The sequence below is a fragment of the Saimiri boliviensis genome, chromosome 3 (genome assembly GCF_048565385.1).
Source record: "Saimiri boliviensis isolate mSaiBol1 chromosome 3, mSaiBol1.pri, whole genome shotgun sequence".
Lineage (NCBI taxonomy): Eukaryota > Metazoa > Chordata > Mammalia > Primates > Cebidae > Saimiri > Saimiri boliviensis.
The window spans coordinates 91,133,504-91,154,123 of NC_133451.1; the positions used below are offsets into that span (position 1 = coordinate 91,133,504).

The following is a 20,620-nucleotide window of genomic DNA, read 5'->3' on the forward strand; positions in this document are numbered from 1 at the left end:
TTTCAGTCAACAGCAACAATTTCTTAGTTTGTGATTAAAAACTAAAAAGCAGGTTGGCCTGAGCTGCATGTTTATCCTTATGTTTCAGTATGACAGTACTTGATTACAGGTGAAAAAGAGCATTTCCTAGATGTTAGATGTTTAGAAAAATTACTTGCTTCACATGGGTGAGGAACTATTCTTTAAGTTTACCTACTATGGTTACAAGATAATCATTTAATCATTTATATATTTCCTAAATACTAAAATATTTTTGCCTTACTCTAAGGAAAAAGAACAAAACAAAATTTAAAAGGTAAAACTGTGTCTTTGCAATTTTGTCCTTTTTTAAAGTTTTTCTTCTTTCTCAGAGATTCTTGTTCTGATACTGTCTTTTTCTCTTAATGAAACTAATTTTCCGTCATACTACCTTACATGTATTTTCTGTTCACTTTTTTCTCTATGAAGATATGGGAGATAATACGTTTAAGTTCACATCCTTTTGAAACCCAGTTTGTCACTTTATATTCCAGTGAATTGAATGAACTGTGTTGAAGACTTTTACTGGGCAGCTGAAAGTACTTAGGCTTTTTTATTCTTTATTATACTAACTGTTGTTCTCTGTTTAAAAAATTTCTGATTTTTTGCTGTTTGTCCAACAGCTTTCTAGTCAGTTTGCTAAAGCAGGTGGCCTTCATAAAGTTCTACCAGAAGCATTATTTTAAACAAATTATTTCACTATAGTTATTCTGGTGCCTCTTGCTAATTCAGCCTATTAAATTTGACCAATTAGACCAGTTTAGCTTTTAGCGATAATCTTCCTAGACTATTACTCCAGTAATACCCTTACTTAATGAACAGGCTGAGAGCTTGGTTTTTAGTACAGGTGTATCAAATGCACATTTTGGTCTAATTCCACATTGTCAAGTATTGGTGTTAATATTCAGCTTTGGCCATTAGAGAATGAACTTCTGAATGTAAGAAGCTGAAATTTTATCTCAGGAAAATAAAATTATTATAGGCTTTTTGTCAATAATTTTAATAGCTTAATACTTAAAATTTGGCATTATATTATTGCAGGAGTAATACTTTCTCAGCATTGTTAGCTTCCAGATTGCTCCTGCAATTACAATAGTGCATTTAATATATCGTAATACCACATTGATGCCCACTTAACTGAGGGCAGTGAAGGGGCAAAATATGTGTGGGGCTGCTCAGTCTCTAACATGGTTTTCTCATCTTTATTTGCTTTATGTCTGGATTGAAGATTAATCATGGCCATTATTGAATATAATTTTCAAAATTTTTCTCATTGTGAAAATTTGAAGTGGAATAGTTGGTTTTCTGACTTTGATTTTATCCTTACAAGATGTATATTACCATTAATTATTGGTCCATTTTAATGTTATATATATTCACATTACAACTGATAGAATTTCAACATTAAATGATGTAGGGAAATCTTCTCTTTACATGGAATGCTTATCTATATTTAAAATAAATATTTGGATAGTAACAAATCTGAAAGACCAGGTACTTACTCTGTTGCTATACTAGTTGAAATATTATGATATGAGGCACATAATCATTGATCATGCACAAAGTTTTAGGTTCCAGAAATGATATTGAAGTAAGCATTGAGCTATTTGGCCTTACCACACCAACAGTAAATAATATTTTTTGGCCAAATATCTCTATTTGCATGTCTAATTTAGGCCACTTACAAAGTCCATTCAGAGAGGCACTGAAACCAGAAAAGTGTCATGTGTAAATTAACCTTTATAAAGATTATTAATTATGTTTTTAAATATAAGTAAAATCCAATTAACACTGAACTGCCTATACTGTTTTATTTACTAAAAAAAATTTAAGTCATATTTGGAAAACTAGAAAGTGAAATTCTTTTGGATATGCAGATGTATCTTGTTAACACATTTGTGCATTGCAAATAACTTCTGTGTAACTTTAAAGTTTAAAAACTAAATTATAATAATGCCCATGGTAACTAGTAAAGTTTTTGTTTTTTGTTTTTTGTTTTTTAAAAAAAGCTATATGTTCTTTTGAAAATAAGGGATTGCTATGTTTTTAAGCATATGTTTGTAAGATATACATGTTGGGATATAAATTAATTTGGCATTAGCTTAATTTGCTGTACAAAAATTCAGGCTTAAATGCATACTTACTGTAGATGTGGCCTTTATCTGAGCAATGCTATATGAAAACAGAGATTGGATTGGTTTCTCTTAATAAATGCTGCTTAAGCAACAGCTGGCAGTAGTCCTCTTTAAACACACACACACACACACACACACACACACACACACACACACACACTTAAAACCAGTTTCTTTCTGAGATGAAAGCATAGAGTTTTTTAAAATAAGAATAGATATATCTATAGAATTTTTTTTTTTTTTTTGGTAGCAGTATTCATTGTAACAAAAGTTGATCTGTAGCAAATTTTAACCTGGAGCAAATAAGGGAAAAATTATCTGTTAGATTAAGGCATAATCACTCTAGTTGTCATTGGATTGAGAACAGTAAATGGGTAAGTTGTTTAAGATTAATAAAAATTTTTACTATTTCTCTTAGGATTTTTGCTTTGGCATTTTTTTTGTTGTTGCTTCTTTTGTTTTACATCAATCTCATGCATATAATTTTGCCATTTATGTTTAGAACTTTTACAAAACGGAAATTTTGCCATGTAGAGACAATTTTTATTTTCAGAACCCAGAAAGAACTTTTGAATGATGTTTTCTAGTTTTTCATTGTTAGTGTCTAGGAAGAAATATATACATATATTGTTTTAAACCTCCAATATTGTCAATATTAATGCATCTTGATTTTCTTTTTTCTAAGAAATTTCTATGTATCATTGAAATGCATAGTGAGGCTTGAAGCAACAATCTGCGTGCAAAACACATATGCATGTTTGATATAAAGAAGGCTTTAAAATAATTAATTTGAATTTTAAACACATGTAAATAATCTAGTTTTATATCCTCAACACTAGGTTTAGAATAAAGTTCTCCACTTTATAAGGAAGTCTTTACTTTTACCTGTACATTTGAGTATATAAAGTTTGTATAATCATCCTCCTAGTAGCCATATTTAAGTCAGTTTACTTTTCAGTTAAAATTTGCTTGAACTCAAAGCTCTACTTCACTGTTAAATCATTTATTATTTTTAATTTTCATTTTCTTTTTTGGAAATATAGATATATCATTAAGTCAAAGGTAGTTTTCTTTAGTCTTTGTTATACCAAAATGCTTTTTAGCCAATTTGTATTAGAACTTTTCATTAAGAGTTTTATTTGCTGCTTTTACTGTTTCAATTATGTTCAACTATATTGACTGTAGATGAGATTTTTAATGCAAGCTTGTAAATGGCAATATCATATCATTATACTGTGAATAATATGTATACATACTAATGTGGAGACTGTATTTTGAATTGTGTGCTGTCTCGTTTTGACAGTTTCATTCTTAAGTTCAGTTTACCAGAAAGCTCAATAATCTTATAACATTGTCTGTAGGAGCCTTAGGAATAAGATAAACCTGTTACAATCTTAAGAAACTTATTTTTAGTAACCTCAGTTGAGTTACTGGAATTCGCAGCTTACTTTTCTGGACCTATAATCTAGTTATACCAATGTTTTAAACATTAAACTTAAAACTCAGGGGGGAAAAGGTTCCTCAACTTGAGATCTTCTCTCCAGATCTCCATTCTTTGGAGTTTCCATGAGTGTGACCTGAAGAACTTGGAACCATTGAAATTCAAATGTAGGTAGGTAAGTGTTCACACCAGCGCATGCGTTGATTGCCTTATATCTCTTTGTATATGCATCTGTATTGCACCCCCTCAGTGCCTTTCTTCCTCTTCCTCCCCATAGATCATATAGGGCCTGTGTCATTTTGAAATTATGTAATTTCGTAAATCTGTATTTGGTCAGTATTTGTCTGTGATGTGTGTCAGGAGCAGTTAAAACAGAGCCTTCAGACGTTTATGACATTGTGCTGTCTAAAGACTGTCTTTCACATATAAGTGTTTGCTATGTATGGGCCTGGGTTACATTTTTGTGAATTGATGTGTTTGTTGAGCTCTGATAACACTCCCCTGGAGTTACTGATATTCACTGAGGGATGCAGTAGTAGTCTTGCAATTGTTTTACTTACTCTCCGTAATGTATCTGAGAACAAGAACTATTTCTACTTCTAAGAATTTTTTCCTGTTTGTCTTTCACTTAAAAGTCATACTCCTGCTGACATTCATGATATCATGGATGTCAGCTATTATCTTTTGAAAAACATTTGCAAGCTTTCTTTGGGTAACAAAAAAGATGATCAAACTAATCATTTGTTTCTGTCAATAAGAATACCAACTTATCCTACACAAACAGGACCCCTACTTAATCTTTTCAAAAACAACCGCCGCCACCTACTGAATTGTAACATTTAAATAGTAACTGAAATAGGTAGCAGACTCAATCTGGAATAATCTCTTAGTAATAAGTAGAGTTTCTACTCAAATAAGCAAGATGAGATGTTAGATGCTTTATCGGTTTAATTATTCCGAAAATATCAAGAGTGCCAAAATCTGGGATTCCTACTGTGCTTTTATCTTATTTTTTTTTTCTGTTATCACTTCTGCTAAGCACATCATTGAACTTTAGAATATTTACCATGTTTCCCACCCACCTTCCAATCTCTTATAAAAATTAAGTAGTCCTGGCTGGGTGCAGTGGCTCACGCCTGTAATCCCAGCACTTTGGGAGGCCAAGGCAGGCAGATCACCTCAGGTCAGGAGTTCAAGACCTGCCTGGCCAACATGGTGAAAACCGGTCTCTACTAAAAAACAAAAATTAGCTGGGTGTGGTGGCAGGCACCTGTAGTAATCCCAGCTACTTGGGAGGCTGAGGCAAGAAAATTGCTTAACCCAGGGAGGCGGATGTTGCAGTGAGCCCAGATGATTCCAGCCTGAGCAACAGAGCATGACTCTGTCTCAAAAAAAAAAAAAAAAAAAAAAAAAAAAGGGTAGTCCTTTGACAGTGGTTTTTAAATTTTTGGTCTTTTGATTTTAGATGTCTAAAACTTACGGAAGATCTAGAATACTTTTATTTATGTATTTGGGTTATATTTGTATTTACTGAATTAGAAATTTAAGTGGAGAAAAATTTTAAAATCACTTAGTACTTCATTTTAAAGTAACAAACCCATTACATGTTAAGAGAAGTAATATTTTTATGAAAAATATTTTCCCCAAAAAATTGCTGCCAAGAATAGCAGTTTGTTTTATTATTTGTGATGGTGAAGAAAACTATGGCTACTAATACAATTTGGTGCCATTGTTGGAGCATGCTAAAGTGCCAGCAGTTTTACCTACCATTGCTTTTGTACCATCAGTACAAATGTCGACACAGTGGCAAGAATGAATAAGATCTTGGCATTTTTATGAAAATAGCTTTGATTTTGTAATCCTCTGAAAGGGTTCCAGGGTCGCTTTGAAAACCATATTCTAGGATGAAAATTTGTATCAACCTATGAAAGTAATCCTGTAATCTCAGCACTTTAGGAGATTGAGGCGAGTGGATCACCTGAGGTCAAGAGTTCAAGACCAACCTGGCTAACATGGTGAAACCCTGTTTCTACTAAAACTACAAAATAATTAGCCAAGCATGGTGGCACATGCCTGTAGTCCCAGCTACTTGGGAGGCTGAGGCAGGAGAATCGCTTTACCCTGGGAGGTGGAGGTTGCAGTGAGCCACAATTACACCATTGCCCTCCAGCTTGGGCAACAAGAGTGAAATGCAGTCTCAAAAAATAAATAAAATAAAAGTGTCTTTCTTTTTTTGGCCTCTCCTCCTCTGGGGCCTTCATTATATAAGACTTATGGCAGGCCTTTAGTCAATGTGAACAAATTTTAGAGTTATTTGAGATGGCTATTGTTTAGTTAGCATCATAGTAGATGTAAAAGAGAGCACCCAATTGGTCCACAGTGAGTTCATCCAGTTGGATGGCTATATACTTTTCTCTTTTGTGTAGTATGTGTGTTGTATGTGAGTATATAATGAATTTGGCTCCTGGGTAGTTATAAAACACATTTTCACTAGGCAACGTGATTTTCATGAATTATGGCATTACCTATAATGTGCCATTTGGCTATGTTAACTTTTTCTCCCAATCTGCCACAATTTCAAATATTACTGCTTCAATTTGTATGCCAAAGATTGTATTAAGCATTATAACATTTCTTGAATTTTCATCTCTTTTTCCCCTGGAACCAAAATTTGTAACATTGTAAAAGCAGTCCAAAAAAGTGATAGATATGCCAAGTTAGCAGAACATGAAGAGCATTATCTTCTAAGTGGTATTCTGTTATCTTCTTCATAAAATGTGTTATTCCTCTGATGTCCCTGGACTGTTGGATTTTTTGTAGTTTGTACCAACAGAACTGAGGGGGTGTGTGATGCTTACATATATGCAGACATATAGTGGAGTTTGACTCACATTCAATGCATGCGCTAGTGCTCACGCTTACATACCTGAAATTTAATGATTCAACAGCTCTGCAGTATTTGACAAAGTAGTCAAAATGAATACATATATAAATAAAAATACTGCTAAAGAACAAGGATCTGCAGAGGTGACCCACTAATAAAGAGCCCTATCTACTGGTAAGTAACCTAAGTAATTTCTAACTTGGAAAGTTCCTTGGTGCATGATTATTACAAATACTATAACCATAATGCAACTATTCTGCCAATATAATATAGATATAACACTGTAATGTGTATTTTACCTTTAAGTGTTGTGAATCATTAATTGCTAAATAGCATATTCAGAAAAAAAATTTAACATCAAAAGTATGAATACAGATTATTTAGTTGAGTACATTTTAATTCATATCTCCTTTTAGTATAGCTTTATAATTTCATTACTAAATTTGAAATTGTTTTATTAAAGTATTTGAACTCTAAATATAACCTTCCATTTTCCCATCTTTATTTTTTATTCTTATTTTGGTAATAGACCCCTTTCTAGTATAGATGGGCTTCCACAACTAAACCAGATAATTATCTGTAATTACCCAGTCATAGTTTTCAGGGACAATAAGCCTCTGTTGACTACCTCCTCATACTTCACGCTAAAAGCAGGAAGAATTAACAAAGACCACCTGACAGTAATCAACTGGCATGTGAGATAGCTCAATTCTGTATGTTCTTTTCTGAAAATCACCCTCCTACTTTCTTATCTATAGATTAAGAACTATAAAGAGTAATAAAAAATTAGCAGGCCAACCCTGCCAAGGGATTGGAGTTATGAGGAACATGTGTTTTTGTATGTCTTCAGATTGCATAGAGATAAAAGAATTTGGGGGAAATTATTAGCTTGTTTATGGCATATTATTTTAAAGAGAAAAATAATTTTGAAAGAGCATTCTGTATCTTTGGATGAACCAGTTACCAACATTTATAGTGTTTTGCATAAACGTATGAATGTTTATATGCCTTTCTTAGCTTATTCTAAGAGGTAGTGCTTTTGGTTTTCATTTTAGTTTATTTACCTTCAACTTTGCTACAGGTTTTCTATTATCATTGTCATGAAGAACCCTTATGGAAATTCAAGGCATGTTTAGTGCTTCAGAATCAATTCGTTGCCTAGAAAATGAAGGCAAACAATGATGGCAAAGCCATGTTAACCTTATTCCCTTCGCCTCTCTAAGCCAGACTTTCCTGTCTTTTACTGAGATAATCTGTCACTATAATTAAATAAAACTTTAAAAAGAAAAATATTTTAGATAACTCATTTTTTTTTTCTTGTACCTCTCTTTCTAACAGTCATCAAGAACACTCTGGTTGCAAATACTCAGAACCAATCATTTTTGTGTATTTGTTATATATTTCTAATTTTGTATTATGGGAAGTATTTTTAAAGGATTCTAAGATGATTTTTTTCTCCTTTTTTGGTCTTAATTATTAAACTTGCTATTTTTCTTATGCTTTTCATATTCTGTGATTTCCTGCAATGCAAATGTTACTGTAACTTTTTCACTCAAAAACTAATGATAATGTTTGTTTTTACCTATTAAAAGCCTGCTTTTTAATGGTGTAAGACCCTGTTTAAATAACTAATGATTTGATATAGACTTCAAACTATTTGTATTTCTAAATGCCTTTTGGTTAGTGAAAGGATTCAAAACTAAACTCTTCTGAACTGATGTTTAAAATGTTCAATATAATCATATGAATGTACTTCATTTTCCATTACTGTAATTTAAATAACACTGAGTTTCCAATAGGGAAAATAAGAGGTGTTTTCTTCCTGTAATGTTCATTTGATAACGTCAGCACTTGCTTTTCTGTTGTTGTTGTTTTTACAGATTCGCTTCAAGCTCAGCTTATCAATATGGGTGTTATTCCTACCTTAGTGAAATTACTGGGCATCCACTGCCAAAATGCAGCTCTTACAGAAATGTGTCTTGTTGCATTTGGTAATTTAGCAGAACTTGGTAAGTCTTAGTCATGAACCAAAAATGTAATTAACTTATTAATGTGCTTACAATACATTTTTCTTTAGATATTAAGAAGCTATTAACCCATTTCGATTGAATTAGTTTATTTTTTTAAGCCTTTTAGATATCTGCTTCAATATTTTAAAAAGTAAATCCAATTAGCTCTTATGGTTGCTTTGTTTACTATTAGAGCTATTTTGTTTCCCTAATAATTTTATGTATTAATGTTTAAAGCTCACATTGTACATTATGTAATGGAGTTGAATATTTGAAATTGTCTCCACTTGACTTTAGTATTTTCACATGAGGGATGGCAATTGTATATCCAGGGGTAAAAACAAGATTGAAATGTATTACATTTTGGCCAGGCATAGTGGCTCATGCCTGTAGTTCCAGCACTTTGGGAGGCCAAGGTGGATGGGGATTGCTTGAGCTCAGGAATTCGAGACCAGCCTGGGCCCATCTCTACAAAAAATACAAAAAATTAGCCAAGTGTGGTGGCTTGTGCCCGTAGTTTTAGCTACTCAGGAGACTGAGGCAGGAGTATTGCTTGAGCCCAGGAGGCAGATGTTGCAGTGAGCCAAGATCATGCCACTGCACTCCAGCCTGGGCAGCAGAGCCAGACCCTGTCTCAAGAAAAGAAAAAGAAATTTATTACATTTTATATAAATTGCTTGCTTCTCAGTTAAAGAGAAGTCTAACAGACTAAGGTTCTTCATCCTGTTTTCACAAAATCTCAAAACATGAAAGAGGACTTTTTTCTATGAATACGTATGTTACAGCATTAGAAAACAAAATCTGTGGAACCCTTGAAATTCAGAAGGCAAACAAAACCAGACTAATGCTGGAAACACATCCAAGTCATAACACAGAGGAGGAGATGACCCTAGTACCTCCATCTCTTTTCCTTTTTCTTTGTTATGGATTATCCTTTCTTCTCTTTTTTCCGCCCATCTTATTTCTCTCCTTTCTTCCCATAACTCTTGACAGAAAGTTACAACTCTGGGTCTGAATCTACCCCACAACTATGTTAATAATAAATTATTTATTATGGGCATCATGAAATGAAATGATTTTGTCATAACTAAATACAGTAGTTACAACAAACAAATACATCAGTTGTTACATACCACATTTCATAAATAAAAGCACGAAGTCACTGATCTTGGTTTTTCTAACTGAAAGCCCATATCCCTACATACTATATATTAAAATCTTGATTTTAATATTTTACTATTGTTTTGTCTTCAAACTAAGGGATAGGAATTACTTATTTAAGATATTTAGTAAAAATTATTCTTACACAGTGGGTCATAGCCTAGTATTTGTAAATTCTCATCTTCTCTCTTCATCTGCTTTTTCTTATTTTTTATACTAGCCTAATTAACACATTTTTTCTGTCATTCAAATGAGACCAAGAATAAAAGAGCATTCATTTAGTATTTGACAAAATTACTCTTTTCCATGATTAAAATGGAATGTAGGAGTTTGTGTTCGGTATGGTTGGCAGAAATAAAACAAATTGTTTTATAATCCCATACTGATAGTGTAACAGAAACATGATTGGTTCAAATCTTTCTTCACTTGCCTTCAGTCTTATGAAAATTTAAGGATGCAGGTCCTTTGCTGTTAAATTTTAATGTGAGCAGTTTCTAGAACAGCACTGTCCAATACAGTAGCTACCAGCCATGTGGCTTAATGAGCATTGAAATATAAAATCTCAAATGAGATGTGCTCAGTATTAAATGCACAACAGATTTCAAAGACTATGAAAAATATAAAATATCTTCACCAATATTTCATATGTTGATTGCATGTTGATAATTTGAATATATTGAGCGGGATAAAATTATTAAATGTTTACCTTTTCCCAACTTTTTTAGCACATCTACTAAAAAATAAAACATTATATATATGGTTCCATTTTTGGCTCATTATTAATTTCTGTTGGACAGTGATGCTCTAGAAAATGAACTGCAACAGAGAGTCATCCTTCACCCTGTTAGGGCCCCTCCCTTTTGAAATTTTAGAAGAGTACATCGAAGAAAGCAAAAAGATTAATGAAGTTTATCTCATCTAACCTTAAGAAAAAGTCAGCACCAAGTAAGGAAATTGCAATAATTCTTGGATAGGCTGTACTAAATAAGAACTTATATAATTGTAGTTGTTTGCTGAGGACTGTTTCATCCCTTTTATGGTTTTGTGTCTAAGTCTTGTAAATGCTCCAACTTCAGGAACTGTGCAGAACTCCTGCTTGACCTTGTGAGAAGAGAGTTGCTGTTGGTACATTATCCCCCAATAAAGAGTCATTATCCACTTCTCAAATAAGAGTCCAGGAAAAGTATTAGTCATTATTACCTCCTCTTGTGAACAAAACATAACAATAACTATGGTAATGGAAGAGGGTGGATTTGAGTTTAGTCATAGGAGTCTTTTTTTTTTTTTTTGTAGCATGTCCATATAAGGAGTCTTACATTTTATAGTAAAAGAAGATCCTGGATCTTTATTAAACCTTCCTCACCTTTACAAGCATCCCTATGAAGTAAATTGGGCCTAATCCTTACAGTTAACCCAATCCTGTGATTTATTTAGGAATACTAATTTAGGATCACACATACAGTAGAGAGCTGCTTTGAGAGGAAAATTCATTTATCTGAGTCATAAAAACAATGAATATTGAAGTATTTTTAGAGTTGTAAGACAACTTAAATACTCGAACCCTCAAATACTTCAATTTATAAATATTGTTATACATCTTTCCATGTCTAAGACATAATATAAATATAAAATATTAACATGTCTCCAAAAGTGCCTTGCATCAACCCAGGTTGCAAATTGCTCACCTTAGGGGAATAGTTTTCAAACTATTTGACTATGGCCTATAATAAATACATCCTCATATCACCACTTAGTGTATTACACACTTGAAACTAAACAATACTTACTATCCTTAACATATTCATGCACTCTGATCCTGAACTGATTACATGATTTTATTAGTGGATCTCCATCTGCCATTTGAAAAATATAGCCTTATAGGTTTTCTATTATTCATAAATCACTAGGAAAGCAGTTTTTTGTATTAGAGAAAAATTCTGGATGTACAGTCTTTTTTTTTTTTTTTTTTGAGACGGAGTCTCGCTCTTGTTACCCAGGCTGGAGTGCAATGGTGCGATCTCGGCTCACCGCAACCTCCGCCTCCTGGGCTCAGGCAATTCTCCTGCCTCAGCCTCCTGAGTAGCTGGGATTACAGGCACATGCCACCATGCCCAGCTAATTTTTTGTATTTTTAGTAGAGACGGGGTTTCACTATGTTGACCAGGATGGTCTCGACCTCTTGACCTCGTGATCCACCCGCCTCGGCCTCCCAAAGTGCTGGGATTACAGGCTTGAGCCACCGCGCCTGGCTAGGATGTACAGTCTTTTTAATAGAAGACTTGAATTCTCACACAAAGCATCTTTAATAGTTCAAATAGTATTTCTGATTTTAGTATCTATATTTTTACTGTGTACATAATAGGCATAGCTTGTCTTACAAGTGTAATTAAAACGTTTGATTTATTCAACTTTTAAAGTAATTAGGCACTTAAAAATGTTAATGGATATGACAAATTCTCAGTGATTATGTCTGCTTTGCTGAATATTGATACAGTTTTTTCTTAGGTAATATATACTTGCTAACTGATGTTTTAAAGTTTCCATAATATATACCATGCCAGCCTGTGCTTTCTCACTAAGCAGTGTTTTTATTGAGCCCTATGGACTCCAGAGATACCTGCAAAAGTGTTGCTGGAAGAGTCAAAGGTGGGGAATGCTTTAATATTTAATCCAGCCATTTTATCTTGTGGGAAAAAAAGTGAAAGGTTTTTCAAAAGCTAAATACACAGAAATAAGCAGAAATATTTGCCCTATAATTATGTCAGTCAACTTTGTTAACCAAACCTTTTTAAACATAAATACTTTTTAGGATAGACAAAGTTATCAGCCATCTACTTCTTACACTTCCAGTCTTATGCTTCTTTTAGGTGTCTCAATGGATACTGCTTGATATGAATGACCAGATCAATACAGTAATATCAGTGGCGATAGGGAAATGGGAGCATATTAATCTATTTGCACTACCATAAAGGAATACCCAAGACTGGGTAATTAATTTATAAAGAAAAGAGGTTTAATTGGCTAATGGTTCGTCAGGGTGTACAGGAAGTGTGGTACCTTCATCTGCTTCTAGTGAGGGCCTTAGGAAGCTTACAATTACGGCAAAAGGGTGAAGGGGAGCAGACATGTCACATGGTGAGATGGGGGGGCAAGAGAGAGAAAGTGGAGATCCCAGACTCTTAAGCAACCAGATCTCACATGCACTAACTTACTTATCACCAAGGGGATGGTACTAGCCATTCATGAGGGATCTGCCCCCATGACCTAATTACCTCCTACCTGGCCCCACCTCCAATATTGGCAGTTACATTTCAACATGAGATTTGGAGGAGACAAAACAGCCAAATCACATCAGGGAGTTTTAGTTGGACAAATAAATATGGAAAAATAATTTGGGGACAAACATAGAGCACTGTATACTGATGGAGCCCTGACCTGGTAGGAGAGATTAAGAGGTAAGTAGAGAATTGCGAAAACAACTTTGTCTGCCTTGCTGATTTCGCTGGTGTATAGGGAAGATATGCCATTGAAAAACTGCTCCAAACACTTTGATAGGAGTTGCTGTGTTAAGATACCAGATTTATTTGAGAGGCTGCATAGACCACCTCTGTTCAGCCTAGTCTCCTACCATCTATGTTAAAAGATAAATATGCATCTAATTTAGTTCAGCCCAGTTTCATCCTCTAATGTCAGTGGTTACTGTCCTACCCATTTGGAGGAAGAAAGTATAAAAGAAAAATACATTTACATAAGACTTTTTGGGTTTCTATCATGAGTCTGTTATACCCATATAATAGCTAAGTTATACATCAACACAGGAGTGGAACATGTATGAGCCAGAATAATGTTTCTCCTTTCAGAGTGAGCTTTCTTGCTCGTTCGTTAACACGTACTGTATTTTTATTGACTCATGTAATATCAAGTGTTTTAAATTCATGTCACATATTTCTGAATATAACATATTACTAAATGCTACAGTTATTTTGTCAAAATATTTTTAATAAAAGTGTTAAATAACAAATTTGTGTGCTTTTGCTGACTAGTGATGAAATGTAATAGCTTAAAGATGAAATGGAAATAATTTTACAAGTGCAGTCTATTTCAGAATTGGGACAGAAAGGAAGATATAGCTCTGCTTTATTAAGCCTCATAAATTTTATAGGATTAAGGATATTTTCATTTTTTCCAAAGTAATGTAAAAAGATTGTTTTCCTCCTGATTGTTATTTATGCTACACAATATTAAAGAGAAATTGGTCTTCAACCCACCACTCTTTAATATAACCAAGGAATATTTTTTTTGTCCTCTTTGAGTCCCAATTGATGTATGTACGTAATTTTTCACATTTAAAAATCATAGCATGAATACAGTTTTAAATTATGCATTTTTATTTAACATGGAATAAACAGAATGAGACTTCACCTCTTTTATAAACGTAGTTGGAAACTAACTAAAACTCTATGGTTAAGATATTTCTTTTTAAAGGCTTAAGATCCAAAGGACTAGGAGGCCTAGGCAGGAAGATTGATTGCAGCAGGAATTTCAAGACCAGCCTACATAACATAGTGTGACTTCCCTGCCACCCACTCTCTCAAAGCAAAAAGCAAACAAGAACAACCTCGAGGAAAGAGAATAAAGAAAAACAGAAGAGAGGATTACAGAAGAACATTTTGGGACCTGGGAAGAAAGATGGGCAATAACTTATTTTCAAACCTTTGACATCTAAATCCTGGATTAAAAACCAGGAATTTTGCATTTCACAATCTTCAGAGGGCTTGGGATTTGGTGGCATAAAGATTTCTAGACCCTCTTTCCCTTTTTACACCTTCCGATGAATACTCCTTGGCTATCCAAGGAAAATACTTTGCTTTTTTTCAGGACAGATGAAAAAGAGGAGGCGTCTTGATGGGGCAATATCAGACTAAATTCAAGTAAAAGGTACCACAGTACCAATCCATAAACAAATGGAGTGAAATCTGAATGCCAAGAACCACAGTTTTATTGTCCTATTTGTCTTCCAGAACATAGACTTAAAGTTATGTATATTGAGGGTTCTCTACAAAAGGCCAGCAGATTGCCCTATAGGGAATCTTGCAGTCAACAAGACTATTGGTACTCATAGCGCCTAATCAGTTTTTTTCTTTATAAATTTTATTTTCCTAATTCCTAACTGTTTATCAATGGCAGACAACTCAAGAGGTAAGGGCAACTTCTAACAAGGAAGATAAATAGAAAAAAGCTACAGTACGCTATTCTTAAGGAGAACAGAAAAGAGCTTGAGCATTAAGAATAATCACTAAGATGAAAGACAAAATTTGGAGAAACATTTGTAGAAGTAAAGCAAGAAAAAAGTCGGGGGAGATAGAAAATAAAAGAAAATATAAGAGGATCAGACCAAGAATATGTATCTGTATATACAGATACACACATACACACACACACACAATGGAATACTATATATGTGTGTGTATATCTACATATATATATATATATATATATACACACACACACACACACATACACACACACAGAATGGAATACTATTCTGCCACCAAAAAGAAATCTTGTTTTTTGCAGCAACATGGATGGAACTGAAAGACATTATGTTAAGTGAAAGAAACCAGGAATAGAAAGTCAAACACCGTGTGTTCTCACACATGGAAGCTTAACAAAGTTGACTTGCTAGAAGTAAAAAAAACCAGGATACTAGAGGTTGGGAAAGGTAGAGGAAAGAGGGATAATAGGGGAAGATTAGATACAAAAGATACAAAATTACAGCTAGATAAGAGGAGTAAGCTCTAGTGTTCTATACCACTGTAGGATAACTATAGTTAACAGTAATACATTACAGTTTCAAATAGCTAGCAGGAGGATATTGAATGTTCCCAACAGAAAGAAAAGTACTTGAGATGATGAATATGCTAATTACCCTGATCTGCTCACTATTCACTATATGTAACATCACAATGTACCCCATAAACAATTATCATTTGTCAAAAAATTAAATTTTTAATTTTTGAGGGAAAATGACTTCCAACACAGAATCCTATAATCTTCATATTATCAGTCAAGTTTAAATACTTTTCCTCTGGAAGCTACTGGAAGATGGGTTCCACCAAAACAAGGGACAATTATCATTTGTCAAATAATTAAATTTTTAATTTTTGAGGGAAAGTGACTTCCAACACAGAATCCTATACTCTGTCATATTATCAGTCAAGATTAAATACTTTTCCTCTGGAAGCCACTGGAAGATGGGTTCTACCAAAACAAGGGATATAAATGAAGAAAAACTACACAGGAACTGGAAATGAGATCCAACAGGAAACAGGAATCCCAAGTATTATGGTGATATTATCGTTCCAAGTGGTACGTTTTTAAGGAGCAACCAGTCTGGGTTGGGTTAGGTCAAAAAGCTGGTGGGATGGGGCTTGGGAGAGTTCTTACAGGAAATGAAATTAATATCTAAAGTGAATGTATTAAGAGAAGATTAGACAACTGATGGAGTGTTTGGAGTTGCATTAATAATAAACACACAGAAAGCTAAGCAAATGAGAGAACATTATTCCAGGAAAAATGAATTACTAAAACACAACTAGCATAAACAAAATTACATATAATTAGAAAGATGGAGAGTATGCTGAACACAGGGAGAAAAAAACTAATGCATCTTTCATAGGAATTTGATCAAAAATACCTATAATAAGAAGTAGCAGTACAAATGTAATTTAGATATATGCAAGTAAACAGTATGAATTAGCTAAAAGAGCTTTATGTATTTCTGAGGAGAGGAAACGAGCGTGCCGATAATACTAGGCTAACTCAATTAATGGAGTAATGGAGTTTTAATAAAAATAAAACCTTAGTAAATGAGGCTTCTTGCTAAAGACCTGTTGAGGATCCATGGCAGTTGATTGATAGATAAAATGTCCAAATTATACTTCATACTGTCTTTTCACTCTATTCACCTGCAGGATAAGTACAGATTTTGTTCTATTGTTCCTATATTAATAATGTGCATTACTTCCTTGTGCTGGCAAACAGAGTCTGAGTTACATAGCAACAATAATTTTTTTCTTTTATTAGTGTTTGGAGGAATACAATGTGGATTGGAGGGAAAAGAGTGCCAACATTATTATTCTAAAGAAGAGTAAGAGCATGTAACTAGATGAATGATGATGTCTCTATACTTTATAACCTATGATTAGTTTCTGAAATTCATCTCACTTGGACAATTCTCTGAAGCAGAGGAATAACCAACAAAGTTCCAGTGATAAATCATTGCTGCTTGTTTATTTATTTATTTTCCTTTTTGAGACAGAGTCTCACTGTGTCACCCAGGCTGGAGTGCAGTGGTGTGATCTCTGCTCACTGCAACCTCTGCCTCAGGTTTAAGTGATTGCGCCTCAGCCTCCTGAGTAGCTGGGACTTTAGGTGCATGCCACCACACCTGGCTAATTTTTATATTTTTAGTAGACATGGAGTTTTGCCATATTGGCCAGGCTAGTCTCAAACTCCTGGGCTCAAGCAATCCAGCCACCTCAGACTCCCAAAGTGTTGGGATTACAGTAATGAGCCACCTTGCCCAGCCTCATCTCTAAATGAAACTAACCTCTTTTTTGAGGTGGAATGTGCTGACATTTGCCGAGTAAGATCTCTGAGTGATTAGGTGGCTTATTGGAAAAGATGCCTTACGCTTACTTTTTTTTCTCCCTTGGCATCTGAAGAGTTAAAGTCCTAGATTTTTATGGCACTGAAGAATCATACTTAAAAGTCTTGGAGTGGATTTTTATCATTTTGGAATAGATCCATTGGCATGTATGCCAAAGCAGTGTAATAAAAGGTTGATCAAAACTGTATTTAACCATATGATTATTTCTCCTTTCTCTTTTAAAATTGAATTTGCAATGTTTCTTACTTGATAGTAACACAAGTGATTTACCAGAGACTAGAGAGCAGAGTCTAACCTTGATAATTTATTTTCATGTTTAGTTACTCATAAATAACTTTATTTTGGATACCTGCCTTATAGGGGACTGTCCTGTGCACTATATTTCTGGTGGTTGAAGCAGTATGTACTGTCCCTGCTCTCAAGGAGCTTATAGTTTAGTGTGTAAGATGGACATTTATTTTTTAAATAGTTTGTAAATAAACTACCATATAATTACAAGTTAAGATAACTGCTAGTATGAGAAAGTAATGGAGTAAGATAAGGGACTAATTTAAATTAGAAGCATCAACTCTTAAGAGCATTTTCAGACAGTCAATATTTTCAAAATGTCTACCTCCTATATACACATTATACAGTAGTTTTCTCATGAAGCTGCTGGAGGATGCCTCCACCAAAACAAGTGAAGGATAAAGGGCATAGATAACAGGGTGTCCCGTACAGAAAAGAGAAGTGATCCATCAAGAAAATGATAAAGAGAACCCAGAATGCCAGCTGTACCACCAAACAGACCAGTATAAGATTCAGCCAGATTTCACTGAAAGAAACTTCTAGAGAAATTAATAGGATACCTGATGCAACCAAAGAAATTGAGAGGAGAATTGGAGAGAAATGGCATGGATTTGGGTTGGGTTTTGGAGGTAGATTGATGGACTTTCATGATTGATTAAATGTGGAAGTTGAGTGAAAACAAATGAGCAACGACTCCTAGATTTCTGCCTAGGTACATGGATAGATGGAATGTTCATACACTTGAGTTGAGGAAACCCAGAGGAAGAAGATTTCAGAGTATATGAAAAGCCCCTTTTCAGTACTGAGTTTAGAATACTAGAGAGACACTCAAGTAGAGATGTCAAATGGGCAGTTAAATAAATAGCCTGATGTCCAGAAGAGGGTTATGAATATTTATGTTGTATAAATATCAACACAGAGATGCTGTTTGATGCTATGAAAGAGAATTAGATTTCCTCAGGTGAGAGTAAGGACTGAGAAGGTAAAGAAAGCAAAAGATAAATCCTACAGAACTAGAATTCATAGAGATCTTGTGGAAAAGGAGAAACAATTATAGGAGATTGCTGAGTGTAGAGGCAGGTGGGCCAAAAATAGTAGATTTAGTAATGCATGTGAGTTGAGAGAGTAGAGGCAGTGTATGTAAACGATGTTATCAGAAACTTGTTTGTAAAAGCGAAAATGAAATTAGTTGAAAGAGGTGGATTGGGGGAGCACGTTTGTCTTTAATATTTTTTTCATGAGAAATACCCAAGTATATATAAATGCTGATTGATGGTGAAGCTCTAGGATAAGGAGGAGAGATTGGAGATGCTGACAGGCAGGAAGGAATGAAACCCCCATTACTCATGCAGAATTGGTCTTCAGTAGTAGATAAGTCAGGATCAGTGTAGAAAAGGTGCTACTTTAGTGATGCTAAAGATAAGTCACCTTTAATTCATCCATGTAGAACACAAAATGTTAGGAGAAATTTTTATTCTTTGACCAAAATCCTTAAAACTATGAATATATGACTTAGTAATTTTATTGTTACTGTGGTTACATATATGTTATGCTAGTGAACCTTCCTTTATAGCTCAAATATAACTGGGTCAGAACATTTTCTCTAAAGCCTTAGACATTTTTCAGGGGCACTAAGAGTGCATTTGATTGTTCCTATATTTGAAGAGTATTTATATTTATCAGTAATGGTACAAAATGACCAAGTATTGAAAGTAATAGAAAACAGTTTCTCTGTTTAATTTGGTTTAAGTTTTACTTTTTTCTTTTACAGAGTCAAGTAAAGAACAGTTTGCCAGTACAAACATTGCTGAAGAGTTGGTTAAACTCTTCAAGAAACAAATAGAACATGATAAGAGAGAAATGATTTTTGAAGTTCTTGCTCCATTGGCAGAAAACGGTGAGAAAAATAAATGCACCTTTGGATTTTTGGTCATGTATACTTTAAATTTTTTTCCTAATATTATTTAATTGCCAGCTATTTGACTAAAAACCGTTCTTTGTTTTATTAGTGATATGTTTTATTTTGCTTATCTCTAATTTTAGCTATGTTACCTGCTCCATAGCTATGTTATTTACATTGGTCAAAGCAACTTTCCAGGTTCCTTTGATTTTAAAATCTTAAGGTACTTCTGTAGCTAACACATTCTTGTGCCATTCTGGAAAAGGCAGCTGAGAGGCTAAACTCTACTTTTATACACTTGTAAGGCAAAGGAGATAAAAGCTGGAGTTTCAGGCCTGCCAACAGTGAAGATACCGATTAACTACTCTTTTCTTTGGGCACGAAAATGTTAAGAGATACATGGTAGAAATAAGCATGAATCAGAGGAAACAAACCATTCATTCCATGTTAGTAATTTTTCACATATAATGTCTAACATGTATTCAAAGAGGACCAGATATTAATACATGAGACAAACTAAGTAAGAATAGGCAACAGCAGCAAATCTTCAGATACTGGAATTATTAGACAACTGATTCAAAACAGGTATGTCTATTGTTTTCAAAGAGGTAAAAGCAAGCTTAAAAATTTAGAAGGAATTAAAAACTATTTTTAAAAAGTGACATAGACTTAAGAAGAAAACAAATGAAATTTCTGAATGGAAAAATATAACCAAAATTAAGAATCCAGTGGGGGTTTTGATAGCAGTTTAAATAGGTACTGTTGAATTAGAGAACCAGTGAATTGGAAAATGGGTTGGAAAGCAATGCAATATGAACTAAAAGGAAAGAAGAACCCATTTACATAAAAGAGAATAAGGGGTCAGAGGATAAAGTAAGAGGTTCTCATACGCATTTTTTGGAGTCCCAGAAGGAGAGCAGAGAAGGTAGGGAGTGGGGTATGCAGAAGCAATATTTGAAGAAATTGTGGCAAAGAATTTATCAGAAATTATGAAAAATACCAAAGATCCAAGAAGCCCTTTGAATCCAAAATATGATAAAAAAGAAATCCACATCTAGGTAAGTTATACTGAAAATATAGAAAACCAATGACAAAATTATTATCTTCAAAGT

General features: G+C 33.9%; 1 protein-coding gene across 6 annotated transcripts in view; it reads left to right on the forward strand.

Annotated features, from left to right (window-relative positions):
• The window catches only part of RAP1GDS1 (Rap1 GTPase-GDP dissociation stimulator 1), a 191,143-nt gene that overhangs the window by 136,721 nt on the left and 33,802 nt on the right, over positions 1-20,620 (forward strand). For all 6 annotated transcript variants that reach the window (XM_003929532.4, XM_010340132.3, XM_003929533.4 and 3 more), the window contains 2 exons: positions 8,359-8,487; positions 19,380-19,505. In XM_003929532.4, coding sequence (XP_003929581.1) covers positions 8,359-8,487; positions 19,380-19,505 — 255 coding nt within the window. The remainder of the gene's footprint in view (positions 1-8,358; positions 8,488-19,379; positions 19,506-20,620) is intronic.